Source organism: Wasmannia auropunctata, unplaced genomic scaffold, assembly GCF_000956235.1.
Source record: "Wasmannia auropunctata unplaced genomic scaffold, wasmannia.A_1.0 LD334253.1, whole genome shotgun sequence".
In the NCBI taxonomy this organism is placed as follows: Eukaryota; Metazoa; Arthropoda; class Insecta; order Hymenoptera; family Formicidae; genus Wasmannia; species Wasmannia auropunctata.
In genome coordinates this window covers 272878-291136 of record NW_012028637.1, presented here as the reverse complement: position 1 = coordinate 291136, position 18259 = coordinate 272878, and the positions used below count along the sequence as shown (strand labels likewise).

Here is an 18259-nt window from a genome sequence, read left to right as displayed (position 1 = left end):
AATGGAAGTGCATATGGGTGTTGCGTGCGTGTGTGTATGTTTGTGTGTATTTCTATTTCTACTTGTGCTACACACACACACACACACATTCATCTCCACCCACTCAGGAACACAAGCTTTATCTTCCTCACGTGCTCCCCTCACGTAAGCTCCCCTCATCGCTAGCGCTAAATTGCGTCAATGTTTTGCTAAAAAAAATCATAGAAACCTTGATCGCATCGTATTGTTTTTGTCTCAAAAAGCTTTTTTAAACAAACCTTCACTCAATCTTACATGCTATTTAAGATTTTCCGATTCCCCTCTTCCTTCCGAGGGGGATGTTAAAGTGGGTGTTTCAAAGATTAAATGATAAATTTTATGATCTATCTATTAGATCCCTATAAATTTCAATCCTTATATATATATGTACTTTGAATTCTTCAACAGTTATTTTGGCGTTTCCAGATTTTTAGCACATCCTGTATTTAGATATATTAAATATATCTAAAATTTCTTTTAGTTCTTTACATTTTGTATATATATATACAAGACTTTACACATGTATATCTTTATGTGCATTAATAAAATTTGATTGCATTTTCAAATTTTTTTCTATAATATTTTAACGTTAAATTTTTACACATCTTTGTAATTAGTTATTTCAATGACTAATCTTTTAGAATTAATGACGTGACTAGAACAGGACATTCAATATCGCGAGTCCAGATACGTTATTGAGATACGATACGATACACTCGCGTATCGAGCACGAAAGTATTCACTGGCGGGCCGTGTTACATCGCAAACGCCGCTGTGTATTCCTCGTTGACACGTAACCTGAACGATGTTCTATATAGCACCACCGATCCCGTAACGACCGACCGTATTTGATAAGAGATAGGATGGCCCCGATGGTCGGATGAGCTCAAATTTAATGGATAGAGGACAGATTCTGCAGATACATCAGAGGGCCGGTGCGGTATCTCGCGCGAACATCAGAAGAGAAGCACGTTGTCCTCTCTCTGTCCCTCCTTGACGCCCTTCGAGCTCCGCACCCCCTTATCCATCTCTAACACGCCTCCCACTCTTTCATGCAACCGCTATCATTCTTGGCTGCACTTTCAATCTCTGTTTCGTTCTAAATCAAGCCATCTCCCTTTCCCTCTTTTTCTCCCTATTCTATTCCCAACCCTACGGATCACATCATCTCTAATGGTAGACATTCTCTTTGTCTCTCCTTTTTCAGTGTTCTCCGTCGATCGGACTACTCGCTTCCGATATCGTTAATCCTCTTCCGCGATGGTAGAAGATGGGATATCGAGGTAGATGATGTGCTTAAGAGACGGTTCTCGCTCGCTGCAGCTAGATTAGGGATCGCTTGGATGATATGCCCAAGAGATTAGCATGTATACACCCTCGTTATATATATTACAAGGGGTTAAGTGTTTTTTTTTTTTTTTGCGTAATCGATATATAATTTTATAATACTACGCAACACTTCCGTTTCTTTTTCATATCGAATACTGCAAGCTAAATTAATGGAATTTTATTAAATTTGACATTATTGAATGCAAATATAATGTGTTTTTAATTTACGTTACAGCCAAAAAGTTAGAGATTAATTAACGTAAAAAATTTCATTAAATTGCTGGTAGTGCACAAATATTTTGAAATATATGTTAATAATAAACATCTACCGTTTAATGTAATATTTTTAATTAAAAATTTGTAGAAAATAGTATTAACATACAATATATTTTCAGGATAAATATTTTATATTTCAATATTAATATTTTTTAGTTGTATTATTTGTGTACATACATTATATACAAAGGAAATAATAGTCTTACAATATACTGATCTATAAATTTATTTGTTCTCATTTATGTCATTTTCATTTAAAAAAACAATAAATTTCAGGTATGTTATTAAAATTAATTACTTTGGCATAAGATGATTTTAATTTTTATTGTTACAATACTTTTCAATCTTTTTTATTTCAATCGTATATTAATTAGCACATGCTAAATTAACATATTATAAATCTGATTAACTAGGAAAGATTTGAGAAGGAGCAAAGACTGAGAGGAGCAAAGAGTATTTCACTGGTATCGATGAATTTATTGCATCGGATTGACTCATATTTACAACAAGGACACATACATATGCATTTTCATCTACTCTACCAATTATCTACATACATAACTTTTCATTTTTAGTTACGTTTGATTAATTTCACCGCAAATACTTGCCGCTTATCTAACTCGTAAGATACATATACAGACAAAAAGTTTGTTACTCATTTTGTTAAAATAAATTTTTAACATGTGATAAAGCAAATTAATCTTGTTTTAATCATGTTGCTTTGTAACGCGGCATCTCGAAATTTATTTTATGCACAATAGAAAATAGTCTTTAGGCTGCCTTTCCACAGTTACAAGATGTAAATAAAAATGCATAAATAGTTACACGAGTTACAATAATAATAATAATAATAATAATAATCTTTGTAAACATTCTTGATTCTATTGCAAAGCTTTTAATGATCGTAGTCGCATTAGCCACAGTGATCATAATTTAGCTATAATAATAATTACAATAGTAATAATAATGACCAACATTTCATTTGCTACCTATAATTTACTTAAAGCTACTATCACACCGATTTATACATTTGCTTCAAAGTAGATAGATATACTGTTAACGTATAAGATCGCTCCATATCGCTCCGTTAACTCTTTATTCGTAATTTATTTGTAATGATATAAAAATCTATTTTGAAATCTCTTCCCTTCGTGTTCAATTATACATCGATCTATCTTAGAAGAAAATAAAAATCTTTGATATGTAATGTTGATAAAATAAAAATAATTACAAGAATATGTAATTTTTGTCGATAACTTTAAAATAAGATAAATGGACTTATCTGAGTTTTGACACGTAGTCAGCATTACTAAAGTTATTGCATTATGTTAGACAATATTTTCATTACGGAAATTGATAAATGGATAAATGCTAAAAAAATAAATTATATTTAAAAAATAGCAAAATATCTAGAATGTTAGTCACAAAACATTTTTTCAACTGTTTTGAATAAAATGATGAATTGAATATAATGAATAAAAAAGTATATTAATGTAATTATTTTACAACTTAATATAATAAATATGAAATTTTTGACATTCATTTCTTACAAATGCATATACAGGGTAATTACAAAATCTGTATTCCCTGAAGCAATTTTAGGTATCAGAAAACCACGTCAATGGCTTTGATTATTTCAAAGGGCTACTTTTTTATAGAAACAAATGTTTCTTAATTTCTTTATAGGTAAGCAGGGGCTAAGAGATAACTCAACAATTTTTAATGAAAAATAAGATTTAATTGTATCCTATTTTAAAAGTTTAGTAAAAAAAAATTTTTCACGCAGATCGTTATCGTACGCTCTTATTAAAAGTTAAAAAATATTCATCAAAAATTTCAATGTTCACAAAGTCTTTGTATCTGCATTTTTTACTTAGGAAAATTATAGGACAATGAACTTTATGGCAAAATTGTACCGTATTGTGTATTACTATAAAGTAGTATTAAGAGCATTTTTTGGATTTTATTATTAAACCTTTTGAAACCTTAAAGTTCTTTAATATAAAAAAAGCAAAAAAATGCTTATTATAATAAAAATCTAAAAGATCTGTTGTAATTATAATACACAATAAAAGCAATATTAAGTTAGATTTTCTATAACTTTCCTAATCCTTAGAGCAAAAAATTAAAATACAAAGGCTATTTTTGAACTCTTGTAACTTTTAAAAGGAGCGTCATTAACAATTTGCGACTTGCGCGAAAATTTTTCTTTTAACTTTAAAATAAGACCTTTAAAACAAGAAATCAACTCGATTTCCTTTTTTATTAAAAATTTTTGAGTTGCATGCCGGTCTCTGAAGAGTGATTAAGAAATTTAAAAAATAAAAAAATAAAAAAGTAGCCTGTCAAAATAATCGAATCCGTATTTCAGTGTTTTTTTAATATTAAAAAAACCGTTTTCAAGATCCAGAAGGTAGAATAGGACTAATTACCCTGTATTTATTCCAAATTTTTATTTCTGCAATAGAACAATTAATACATAATGGAACTCGAAGGTAAATATTTCGTGAAATCTGGACGAATTTTTGATAAGCCTTTTGGACGATTTTATCGTATTTCCATGACTCTCTATCAGGTCTCTGTGTTGAAACGACCCTAATTACAGATCACTTTGCTAATAACTCTCGTTCCCGTCCACCGTTACGTGTAACGTATTTGCTTTGCACATACAAATATTTACAAATATTTACATTAGCCCGCAGGAATCCATTGATGCAACCATTAACGCTCATAATCGATCATTAAAACCCTTCCCAATTCGTGAAGAGACTAATAGGGCATCTCTGTGTCCTATTGATTTATCTTCGTGATATGGTTGATTTCACGCTGTGAATTATTTATAATATCCAATGTGCTTTGTGAATATTCCAAAATTACATGTTGACCATAAGTATCGTCCAGAATGTTACAACACTTGCAGCAATCCAGTCGAAAGTTTGACAATTATATTTCTATTTACAGCATACTATAAACTGATGAAAAAATGTAATGTGAATATTAAAAATTTTTTTAACAGTGAGATATTACGAAAATATGAAAAATCAATTTTTTGTTATAAGAAGTTTTGAAAAATTTGAAAGAATAACTTTTAAACAACTTTATCGCGATTACATTATAAAAATAGAAAATTAGAAATACTTTTTTCTCGACATATAAGTAAGTAGATATATAAGTAAGACACATTCTCGACGTGCAAGAGAAAATAAGAAGATAGAATGACAAATTTATTTGAGTCAGTTCGTTAACTTTGTTTCAATTCAATTTTAATCATTTTAAGGATGAGCAGAGTTGTCGAAAATTTATCGAACAAATTATAAAATATTAATATTGTTTCTTGTTGTATTAAAACACCTGTCACATTTAAAAATCTTATCCGTAAATTTACTTTTTTGAGATTCTATACATTTTCAACAAGATACATCAGAAATATATCTTTCGGCTCATTTTTGTGACTAAATGAGAAATATTCGTTCCAAGTAAGAATAAATCGAACGAATCTGTGGCGCCTTCTTTACCCTTCATTTAGAAGTTTGCGCCAACTGACTCATGTCAGTTGAGTAGCAAGGTGAGCCAAGAATGAGCGGATATTGAGTTTTTCTGGGATAGTGTATATTCTCGCTTTGTCACAACATCTTACTCAGAGAGTGATAACTGGTGGATCCAGGTGGGGGAAGTATAAATGGACTGACAATAGAATGTTCTGGACCGTGGTACACTGATGAATAGCCCGATTGTTGATTGTGATTCTGGCCCGAGGCATCCAATCCGTTAAGCACTGGCGAACCCGCGTCATGCAGCTTCCGCATGTGTTTCTTGAGGTCAAAGTTTCTGCAAAAGCCCTTGCCGCAGATCTTGCAGGAGAACGGCTTCTTGTCGTTGTGCGTATGCATATGGAAGGTCAGATTGTAAATCTGATGAAACGCTTTGTTGCAAATGTTGCACTTGTACGCTTTCTCGCCGCTATGCGTGAGCTTGTGGTTCTTGTAGTTACCTTTCTGATGGAAGCCCTTGCCGCAGAACTCGCAGACAAACGGCTTGAAATTGGCATGTATGCGCGTGTGGGTATTGAGGGTAGAACTACGATTGAAGGCCTTGCCGCACGTCACGCACTTGTGCGGCTTTTCAGCGGTGTGGATGATCTTGTGTCGGCAAAGGGTACTCGCCTGACGGAAACCCTTGCCACAAATCTTGCAGACAAACGGCCGGGCGCCTGTATGAACCGGCATGTGTCTAGTCAGATTATAATGCGCATTGAACACCTTGCCGCATTCTGGGCAAGTGAAAGTCTTTTGCTTGTTCGCGGTACCGAGTTCACTGCGCGGCGCCGGACTCTTCTTGCCACGCTGATTTTCCGGCGATATGCTAGTTATATTCAGTCTCGAGGGAGCCTCCTGAATGGTCGTGGGAGGTGGCGAACTCTGCGTGACCGATGGGGTCGAAGCGGGAGGGCCTGGGAAGGCCCTTAGTAAGGGATTCGGATAGTACAGTGGATAGTATTTAGACAATACGGGATAATGCTGGAGAAGATCTTGATGCCTCAAGGTCGGTACGTACTTCTCGAACGCTGACTTCAAATGCGCCGAGTATGATGGAGAGATGTTTGGCAGTTGTTGAAGAATCGTTGTCGTCGTCGTCGCTGGTACTGCTGGCGGTGGTGGAGGCACCGGATTAGCATTCTGCTCGGTCAATCGTTTGTCTGGTTCCATAATCTTAGCGATTGAAAAGGTAAGATTTCGACAAGGCGTCGGGGAAGTTACCCTCTCAGGTGACAGACTTGTTGGTGTCTCGGTCGCCATTGCACTACCTGTTGCAAACGGTTGCATGGTAGACCTGTAATAGAAATATTATTTATCAAACGGTGTTTTTCAAAATATCAGGATTTTTATAATAAAGAATAGTTTGCGTAGCATTCGAGAGAATTTCCCTATACTATAATAATACTTAATAATAATATATATATAAGACCGTCCAGATTGATTTCTATCAAAAATTTTGTGTCTTTTGCGTAAGAAAATTACTTTTTTGTTCAAAATTTTAGAATTTTCTGGATTAAGGTTGATATAAATAAATATAAATACATATATATATATATAAAATACAATATTAATAAAAATATGTAATATTTTGTCATATAAACACAATAATAGCTGCAAAAAATGTGATAATAAAAAAAAATAAAAAATATATTTTGTTTTATTTAATTAAATTCTCAATAATTTTTCTTTATTTATATGTTATTTTTTCCATCAATCAATAAAAATCTTTAAATCTAATGAAATATATGATGATACATTTATTCAAAAATCTTCTAATTTATTAGGATTAATTAGGCTAAATAATTTCTTCAAATTTAAGGCTCCTGTTCACTTATCACTATCTTAGATGATTACGTCAGAAACAAAAAAATACACAATAAAAATTCTTGGAAAATGTATCAAAATAAAAATATGTTTTAATAAAACTGTACTTACAATCGATCGAACCAACTTGTAAAATATATCGAAAACTCTCTTTTTATTTCGTTATTTGATGAATAATCATATATCTGAAATAAATTATGCAATTAAATAATAAAAAACAAAATTAGCTGTGTTCACAGCTATGCGACAACTGTCTCTCAAATTAATAATAAATATTTACCATAATGAACATCTCGCCAATCAGCTTTTGACCTTGACATATATTATTAAGCTTATGATCCTCAACAATAATCTAAAGGTTTTATAACCATAATAATATATAGGAATAAATATGATTTCATCCCAAAATCAAAAGATAGTTTTCGGTAGATTTTATAAAACTATTCTATCAATTGCAAATGTTGCTTTATTGAATAATTTTATTTGAATGTATGTATTTTGCAAGAATTTTATTGTATATTTTTTTTCTTCAGACATCACAATTTAAAATAGTAGTAATTAAATAAACAGAAGCCTTAAATTTATACTATATTTTATACCATAATATTACATTTACAAAATTAAAAATTATATAAAGAAATAAATTTCTTTTATTTACAATTTTGTTTTATGACAAAATGCTAAAATATAATTTGAAATAAAGATATGTCTTCAATATCTTCATTGTAACAGTATATACAATGTGCTCCAAAGAGGAGGGGAGAGGGGAGGTTACTAATAATTCAAAAGGGAATATCTAAACCATATTAATCAATTTAATGACTTCAAGGTCGTTATTATTACGTAACTACGTATAACTTTTTTTACAGTACTATCCATTTAGTATTTTAGTACACATCAATGGAATCTACATACGCATGTATAAGCACTATTTTCTTAATAAACCCAATCAATTAAAAAAATTAATTTATCATGTCTACGATGTTTTAAGAAAGTATTTTTATAAACCATTATGTATAATTATTATTGTTTTATCTTTTATATGTATTCGGTCTTATTTTGGCAAAGCGCTATTTATATAATTTAATCTATTTGTAACATAGTTAATGTATTTTTAAATATCTACCCATAAAATAAAACTAATTTAATAAGATAATTAATTTACAATATTTTTAGAATATTTTACAATATAAAAGTGTATACACAATTTAAATATAGTATATACGCATGACAGTTGTATGTCTAAACTAGCAATTAAGCATATGTAACGCGGGTAGAGGGAATGAGAAACGGAACTGAATGAAACGCGAAATGGTCAGCACAGTAGAAATGCAAGCTTCCTCGAAGGTATTGCGGAAGATTTGCACGTTGAAAAGTAGAAATGTTTGCTCCGCGGAATGGCGTTATGTTTGGACTTGGAATGACGGCTGGAATTGGATGGGACTTCGTTGGCGATTCCATAAAATACTCGCGGCTGGATCGTGCAGCAGTCGTCGGATTCAAGATTTACGATAGGATCAGTCTGTCTGAAATAAGCTTCCATAGTCAGAGTCAGAGACGGCATTAAGCAAATTTTAATATTTTGTTTTTATTAAGAAAAATAAATGTGTATTCATACAGATACAATTTTTTTCTAGAATAATAAGTAACATTAAATATATCGGAAATTTTTTTGATATTTCGATATTAGATAATTACAGAATAATATTGAAAAGAATTTTGATATTATTCTACGTATAATTATTTATTTTTATTTATAGAAATAATTAAATGGTTATTTTTGTAAAATCTTTCTCAAAGCTTTTATTAAATATTTTTATCAAAACATTAATTTTATATATAATAATATTTTTAATTACTTTCCTAAAGAAAGTTTTTTTATGCTAAAAAATATCTAGATATATCATCGCGTCATAAATAAGCAATCACTAAAATGCTGGTAGCAGATAACTAAAAGATCACACGGATGAATAAAAATCATTTGCGGAAATACTCGAATTATTTAACTGAACTCAGAATTATTATACAAGAAACGTCAATATCTGTACTTCTTGATAATAAAATTAGTGTGTATAATGCCGAAAATGTTAAATATATTTGATATTTAATTTTAATTATTCTTATCATTTTGAGTGAATTCTAAATTATTAGACAATAATCGTTGCATTCCGCAGTTTTAATTTCGATTTTACTATTTTAAAAAAGTATTACTCTACAATTATCTGTGCCGGAACCCCGAAATAGTCAGCTTTTTTGTTATTAAATCTTTATGTTAAATCTCAATAAATAGTTGCGCAGAAAATATACTAGGTATATAATCAATAATGAAAAATATAATGGAACCCGTGTCATAACAAATATAGGAAATTTGTACATGTACATATCGTTAAAAAGCAAAATAGATTATATACAAAATGATTCAGGACCTTAAAACCGAAAAAACGTATTTCTGACTAAATTCTTGAAAAATAAAAGGCTAAATAAGCTTAAGTCTTTACAATTTTAGTTAATACACAGTTTTAAAAATGTCATTTCTGTAGCTGTGTACAATGTGGTAAAAAATAGCCTTATAACCTTGAAAAGATACAGGTATTTCTAAATTTTGAGACTTTGCTTTCCTTTTGCGAAACTTTGTTTAAAGTTTATTTTTTTAATTATAAAAGGAAATAGCTTATTACAGATTAGTTGCAAAAAATATGGGCATCTCACCGTCACCAGCTATTCGTAAAAAGCGTTTCCCACATAAACGCATGCGCGCTGAACAGTGAGATGCACCCTTGTCTACTTCTTGTAATTCATAATAAGTTATTTCCTCTTTTATAATTAAAACATTAAGCTTTGGACAAAAGTTTTGCAAGAAGAAAAGTCGTCTCAAAATTTAGTTAGAAATACCTATATTTTTTCAAGAATAATACGAGACTATAATTCTCAATCACACTGTACATAGGTACAGAAATGACATTTTTGGAACTGTGTATTAACTAGAAAATTGTCAAATCTTAAGCTTGTCATACCTTTTATTTTTTAGATCAAAAATACTTAAAAAAATTCTTTTTATATATTAAAAGTATACACAGGGTAGCGTGATCGTGCACTTTATGGAAAGAATGATTTTGCTGGAAGGTTGAAAAATTTTGCTGGGTACAGATCTAAAAATAATTCTTGGACCATCAAAATAATTTTATTGGAAAGTCAAATTAATTTGTAGAATATCAAAATGTTTTATATTAATGTTTATCATTTTTGAGTTTCCAACAAAATTTATTTTGATAGTTCAATAAGAATTATTGTCAGATCCAAATTTTTGACCTACCAATAAAATACACTAATATTCGTGTAGAATAAAATACTTATAGAGTAAAATACAATACTTGCAACTTTAAGACATAAACGTCTGCCGTTCCCTTTTCCATACAAGCTAAACAATGACTATATAATGATTAGGAAACATACGAGCGCGCTACATGGGACATCTAACAATAAGTAGTATTATGATATTATCCTATATGTTAAACAAAAAAAACATTTAAATCATGATTTATTGTTATAAAACCAACAATTTATTTAAATTGTAAATAAACTTTTCTCTTATAGCACGTTTTACAAAAATATGTCATAATTTTCTCTTTACTTTATGCTGTGCTAAAAGTCTTTTAAAAAAGCTCAAAAGAGCAAGGATAAAAGAAGAGATTTATTGGAAACTCTGTTACTGGATAGAACACAGCGCAATAGGTTTTCGCAAGCTCCGCCTATCGTCGGGTACCTCTGGATTACCCCTCGATTGAGGGCAGCCCTAATAATCAAGACGGCCTGCTAGGAAAAGCTACCCGCACCCGGTGTGAGAAGCGAGAGTCTAATAGGGAAAACGGCCTTGTCACGCAACTCGCCTCGAAACCCGCCTCTATGGCCTATAGAAAAGTGTCGACAACGTTGTCAGACAGCGCGGCGCGTTGCCAACACATGGAAGGACGCAACTGTCGACTAAAGTGCACCACCGACAAAAGAACGCGATTACGTACCACGAAAGTTTCCTCTATCTAAAGCAAGCTTGAGACAGCCGTCGTTTCTTGTGCCACTTTACATCGTCATGTCGCGCTTTCTTTCGTCCCACTTATTCTTTCATATCGCTACTATGTTTATATTTTTAATTATTACCAAAATATGATATTACTATTGCAAATTACATTTAATTTTTGTAATTGATTTGATCTGTATACGTACATATTTTGCCAGCAATTTGCATCAATATTTTTACATTTCTTAAATAAATTTTGTGATTCAATTTTATATCTTTATATATATGTATATATATATATATATACATATAAAATATTTATGTACCTTTTTGAATAATAAATTGATATTGAGAATGTACATAAAAATATTATTATGGCACCAAGATGTAGTCCGATCGGTGTTGACGGTTCTGTATTTAATTTCTCTCGCTTATCTGTAAAATATGTATATTATACATTTCTCTTTTTTTTCTCTCTCTCCCTCTCTCTTTCTTTGTCCCCCTATCCCTGTTCTCTTCCTTATTTCTTTTTTCAAACATTTCTTTATTTCTCTATTGTATCCTTACTTTCATTATTGTTGATTGATTCCTTTCCTTTATCTTTTGTCCCTCTCATTCTCTTTATCTCTTGTATCTTAATTTTTTACGCTTCTTCATTCTTTCATCCTTTCTTTTATGTTACTTCTTGTCATTTCTTTCTTTAACGTGCTTTTTTTCTATATTTATCACTCTTACGTGTCTTCTATATATATTATTTATTTATTTTTCTTTAACTTTATTTATAATATTTTTATTCATTTTGCACCTTCTACCTCTTACTTTTTCTCCTTCAGTTAGTCTTTCTCACCCGTATCTCCCATTTCATAGTATTTTTCCTTCTCTCATGCACTGTCATTCTTTCTTCTCATCTATCTTTCTTTCGCGCTCGCCGCCTTTTTTGTTACTCATCACCAACACTATCCTCGATTCTCTTCTCACACTCTTTACATTCACACGCTTCTCCCTCTACTATCTTCATTCTGTTTCATGCATTCTTCTTCCCATTCTCACACTTCTCCCACCATCTCTATTCTTCTATCTCCTACCTCTTCCTTCGCGCTCTTTCTCTTTCCGTAGTTTCTTCTCGCACGCTACCTGAACCTATATTTTCATCCTTCTCTTCGGTATCGCGTCAATTCATCTCCCTTTCCCGCCAACCTCTTCTCGCTTCACTTTAGCAGAGACAGAGACAGAATAAATCGTTGCCGATGCCATGGAGGGGGTGAACGAGAACAGATTGGTGGAAGCTATCATCGGTCGCGCGAGGTTGCAAGAAGCGAGGGGTGGCAAACTGTATCGTGGTGGGGGTCAGTATTGTTACAGTACTTAACGAGCGGCCGTGGCAATCAGTATCGTTCCCCGTTATCGAGACCCGTGGCACCCGGTAATTCTACCAATTTAAATCAATCCCAACCAAAGCATGGCCGACACAGCCAGAGACCATTTTGTTTTCTTAATGCCACTCGACCCAATCGACGATATATCCTATGCGATCATCAATGCGGCTATTTGCTCCTTTCGAAGCTTGGTATACTTTCTCTTACATATACATAATAATTCTCTTCACGAGATTGCACTTTGAAACAATAAAGAATCGAATTTTGTTAAACATGTACTCTTTTTGAAAAATTACAAATACAGTCAAACCTTGATAATTCGAATCTCAAGGGAAGAGCTAAACTTTTCGAATTATACTTAAAATTTTCGACTTATCGAAATTCGAGTAAAAGAGGGTCGACATATGAAAATTCGACTTACAGAGGCGTTGTACGACAATTTATAATTTTCCGATTATAATGGCTTTTAAAGGAAAAAATTCAATATTTGACAGTGAATTATTTATTGCATACATATAATAAATGTACTCACAGTTACACATATAGCTACAACTTTGAATTATAGAGGCAGCGACAATAGAAGTTCGACTTATAGAGAGTGAACTTCGGTGAACTTGTAGAGATCTGACTAAATTCGAGTTGCAGAGGTAAAATAATACATTTAAATATCTGACAAATAATTTGAGTTAAGATAAGTTTTATTTCGATTTCAACAGAGGTTTACCGCAGTGGAGCGGAAGGGAATAAACAAAATTTTCGTCTTATAGAGGTTTTCGAGTTGTAGAGATTCGAGTTATCGAAGCTTGACTGCGTTAAAATGTAAAGAAGCATAATATATAAACAAAAATTCCAGTAACAACTAGAGAATTGAAACAAGAACGAAATATAATATCAAAATAATGCTAAAAATATAAATACAGATGTAACAATATTCCATTGCAGTTAACAGCTATATTTTTATACATATTTATAATATTTATATGAATATTCCATGTAGGTATGCATAATCAGGATAAAAAGATTCAATATTTCATACATAAAGTGTACGTAATATTGGACATTTATATACGTGTGCACACATTCGCAGACGGATGTAGATATATTTAAAACATATACATATATGTTGAATGTGCGTGTGTTTGCGCGCGCGTGTACGTGTATAGCTTACCATTTTATACATCACTTCAATAATAATGTTCCACTATTCATTATATTTAATTGTAAAATAAGTACTTTTCTTGTGGAAAAATCTATTGAATTAGTAAATTACTGGAACGAATAATATATATTGAATTCGATTTCATATTATTTTCAATAGTAAAAGTTTTTCACGAGCTAATAGTATTTTTTTTTGTAAAAGTTTTGTCTCTCCATAAAAATATTAATCTAATTAAATAGAAACACAATAAAAAATTAAGATATATATGTACACACACACACACACACACGCGCGCGCGCGCGCGTGTATATATATAAATAAATACATATATATATATATATAAATAAATACATTTTTTAATTTCAAAATTTTAAAATAATTTAAACAACACACAAATTTAATCTTGAAATTTGCAGATGTTAATAAATTTATACAAAAGACGAATGGACTATGCAAAACTAAGAACCGCTTAGTCAATAATGCAGCAACCCCTTCGCAAGCGATCTATCTAAAGGTAGAGATTAAATCGCAGGCGCTAAATGTACAAAGTTTACCGATATGGTTACAAACGATTCAAAGAATCCAATCATCTCCTATCAACTATTAATGATGATGAACGAATAGCTTCAAACTTGAAGAAAGTTGAAAGGACTTGAAGAAACTTGAAATGGCTTTGCAAATTTACTCATCTCGTTGTCGATCTGGTAATTACTTTTCTCTATCCTGTGACTCCTTTCAATCATTGAGAATTTGTTCTCTCAAGATTGTTTACTTTCTATCATAATCAAGGAAACAATTAAAAGATTACATTCAACTGAATGTCGTTTCACCATTTCTATTATTGTAAAATATAATACTTTTTTAGTTTGTCCTTTAATTTGCAAGTGAGTTGTCTGAGAATTGCTCTCTTCCTTTTTTATAAACTTTTATTATTAAGATATATTTTTATTGGCATATGTTTCTTTTTTCTACGTTATTTAAAAATTTAAAAATTAAAGTAATAAATATCATTCAGTCTAAAATCAAGAAATATTTACAACTGTTATTTAAAAAAGCAATAATAATTAGTTAAAAATAAAATAATTGTAAATAATAAAACAATTTTAAATGTTTGCAAGTTGAATTTGAAATGTTCTTTATATTTTAAAAGAATTGCACATGATTAATATCTTTTCATATAATTTATAATATAATTTTAATTAGAGAACCTCTGGCATCACAACTTTATTAATATACTTTGCAAAAAAGTTTAATATAAATTAACAATGCTTTCACAGTTGTGTAATGACATACATATGTATATTTTGTATTAAAATAGTTTGCCTCAAACACAGTAGGTGCTGTGATTTAAATCAATGAATTCTTCGTATGAACATCTTGGAGTAAGAGAGTAAAAGTAGGCGGATAGCGATTTTGCGTGTACAAGCTGCATCAATCACCGCGGGCTTCTCTTAGTATATCTGCTCATGAACTCAGACGCCTATCACTCTTCATCGTTAAGTAGCGATAAGAGAACAAGGTGCGCCACAACATTTCTTATTTGATTTTATTAATGATATTGTGACCCCGTTTTAAAAATACTGTCAATTTAATTTATCTTTAATCATTAAATTGAACGCTCAGAAATATGACATATTTCATTACTGTCATTACTTACTTATCAATGCATAAACTTCTTATAACGTTATAACACTTACTAATCAATTAGAAATTTTAATTTTAAGAAGATAAATCTTTTGTATTTGTCTTAACTTCTATTAAAATTATATTTATATATAAAACAAGGAGTTTAAATTGACGCAGTAGAAATAATTTGTATAAATTTCATAAAACGTTTTGTAATAAAATTTTTAATGACATAAAATCGAATTATAGGGTACGGCGGGGTAATTTGAACAGTGGGAAAATTTGGATAATAGTAAGCATTTGCAAGAATTTTAGAAAAATAAGAGACGCTTTGTTTCATATTTGTGGTTAGCAACAAAGAGGATACTTTGGTTTACATATTTATATAATTGTTAAAGAATATCTGTTAATCTATAGATCTATATTTAGTATTTTATATTAAGCAAGATTAGTAGAGAACTTCTGTTGTAACTGTAGCTTATATTATAAGAATATACTCTGCTATCTGAAGCTTTTATGGAACCTATATAAAAACTATGAAAACAATATAATTTAAAGATTTAAGTTTCCTGCCTATATTAACAATTATCACGTCGACTAATGGCGCATTTTGTTAAGTTGTATTAATAAAATTTATATATTTATTATTAAAATATTAACAAATAATAAAAATAAATATTAAAATGTTTTTAAGTCGGCGTACGGGGAAATTTGAATAAATTTTTATGAGGCAATTTGGATAACGCATTCAGTTCCCCTAGAATATTTATATTTCAGCTGTTTTAAGATAAATTTCATTATATCAGGCATTAAGTATTATAAAAAAAGAATGCTCGATCGAGCATGAAACAAACCATTATAATTTTACAGCTGTCATTGATGATGTGGTTTTGGTTTTAAGTTAGAAACTGTGCAATTATTTCATGTTCCATACACGAACTTGTACGGAAAAGTACAATCTAAACAAAAACAAATATAATGAAAATGATGTTCCTACTTTTTACTTAGAACTTATATTGGGCGTCCTGCTGTGTTTAATAGCATTTTAGAAAACTTTAGAAAGAGTAAAATATCTCGAAGCCAGAGATTCTTTTACAAATTTTTGTTCAATTTTGTCTGAAAAGTGCAATTTAATATTTAAAACACAATAAGTAAATATAATGTTTTGCTTTTATTATAATATCAATGTTAAAAAGTTCATTTATGCCCATTGTGCTTAAAATACTGGGACTATAAACATGATTATTTTATGTTTTTCTAATTTATGTTTACTTTTATTTTATGTCTTTCTAATTTGTGTTTTATTTGATTTTGAAAATATACTAAAATGTTTAAAAAAAACATAACAACATTTAAATATAAAATTTGGTTTTTATTGTAATATTAATATTAATTTTCAATGTTATTCAAATTATCCTTTAAAATTGACTTTTGTTAAAATTGTAAGGGTAAATCGGATAATGACGGTGTGTCTCAGGATTTAAAGAATAATGTTTCATATATTGAGTAAATATTCTTTAAACATGTGAGTTTCCTGCTACATATTCAATTTAAGGATAAAATTATTACTTTTCAAGAAATTCTTCAAAAAGTTTGAAATTATTCAAATTACCCCGCTATATCCTATCATAAGAAATTATTAAAATTATAGTCAGAAGAAAATCCCTTTTAAGAAGAGATTAGAAATTTTTTAAACTGTTTTTGTTTTAAATCAGGCCCATTAGTAAGTCTTTTTCATTGTTTCATCTCTGACAATCAACCTTTCGCGATATGGCACGTGAACGGTTGACATATAATTAGCATTTGGGGCAACGAAGGCTTGGGCTGAAGATGACAGGAGGTACAATGCACGCCCCCTTGATTTGTCCTCTGTCCCATAACTCGGCCACAAACCGCCCTTCGCGTTCTGTTCAGTTGATGAGTACGTCATGTAAGCCGCTTCGAAATTAGTCACCTTAGTCGTTTGTAAGACCACATTTACGTGCAGTTTAAAAAACTGGAAATCAAAGTTGCATACCGTTATATTTGTATGCATTTTATGTAGAATTTAACTATACATGTAGTAAATATTTCGATATTTGTAAAAAAAAAAGTATAAGATAGATATTTATAAAATATATATGTATTAATTTATACTAATTTATAAAGTGGATTAAAATGTATGTGTAGTTTATTTATTAATAATGTTAGTTCCATAGTAGTTAGAAAAAACTGCTCTTAGGATAAACATAAGACAAATTAAGTATTAAATTATATTTTTTAAATATTCTTAACACATTATACAGTGTATGACGTTTATATGTAAAATGTATAAGTAAAGGGGAATAGTCTTTTGTAGCAAAACTTTCAAAAATATATTAACACATAAGGACATCGCAGTACATAACATTCTTGTAAATCGAGACGAACTAGGACTGAATTTCGAAGTTTCACGTTATGAGGAGAGTCCGCGGAGAAGGGTGATTTAAAGTTAATTGGAGAGCGGCAGTACGATGGCGAGAGGTACGGAGGAATAAATTGCGAGTCGACGAATCAGGGGATTGGTATATTCCAACGGTATTCCGGATTAAGTCGTTCGGTTATATGCCGTTTACATTGCGTCTCAGCAGTCTCTCCCGAATCATTCGGGGGAATTGCTTAATTTTAAGAAAGTTCTCGGTAGATTTACCGAGTTGGACTTTGACATCCGACCAGTGGAATCAAGAACGCGCGACTTACAGAGTTTGTATAATTTACTCTATGTTAAGAAATATAACAAAACTTAATTATAAAATAAAATTGAAATAAAGAAAATTAAGTTTATCAATTATCATTATTAATGGTTATCATCAATTATCATCATTAATCATTATTAAATACTGTCATCTATTTATATTAAATAAATAATTAATTATTTAAAATATATTAATCATAACTTTAATACACATACACACACATACACACAAATGTGTATATAACATACATATACATATGTATACGTATAAATATATTGTATATACATAATAAATTTCGGTGAGTAATTTTATTACAAATGATGCATATAATTTCTTACATACACGTACACATAAGCTTCAATATTTTTTCAACAACTAATCAAAAT

General features: G+C 30.4%; 1 protein-coding gene across 1 annotated transcript in view; it reads right to left on the bottom strand.

The window, feature by feature from the left end:
- Nucleotides 1–4697: 4697 nt before the first annotated feature.
- The window catches only part of LOC105458897 (fez family zinc finger protein 2-like), a 37512-nt gene continuing 23950 nt past the window's right edge, over nt 4698–18259 (bottom strand). The window contains exon 2 of the mRNA XM_011704502.1: nt 4698–6453. Within this exon, the coding sequence (XP_011702804.1) occupies nt 5247–6446 (1200 nt within the window). The 5' untranslated portion in view covers nt 6447–6453 and the 3' untranslated portion in view covers nt 4698–5246. The remainder of the gene's footprint in view (nt 6454–18259) is intronic.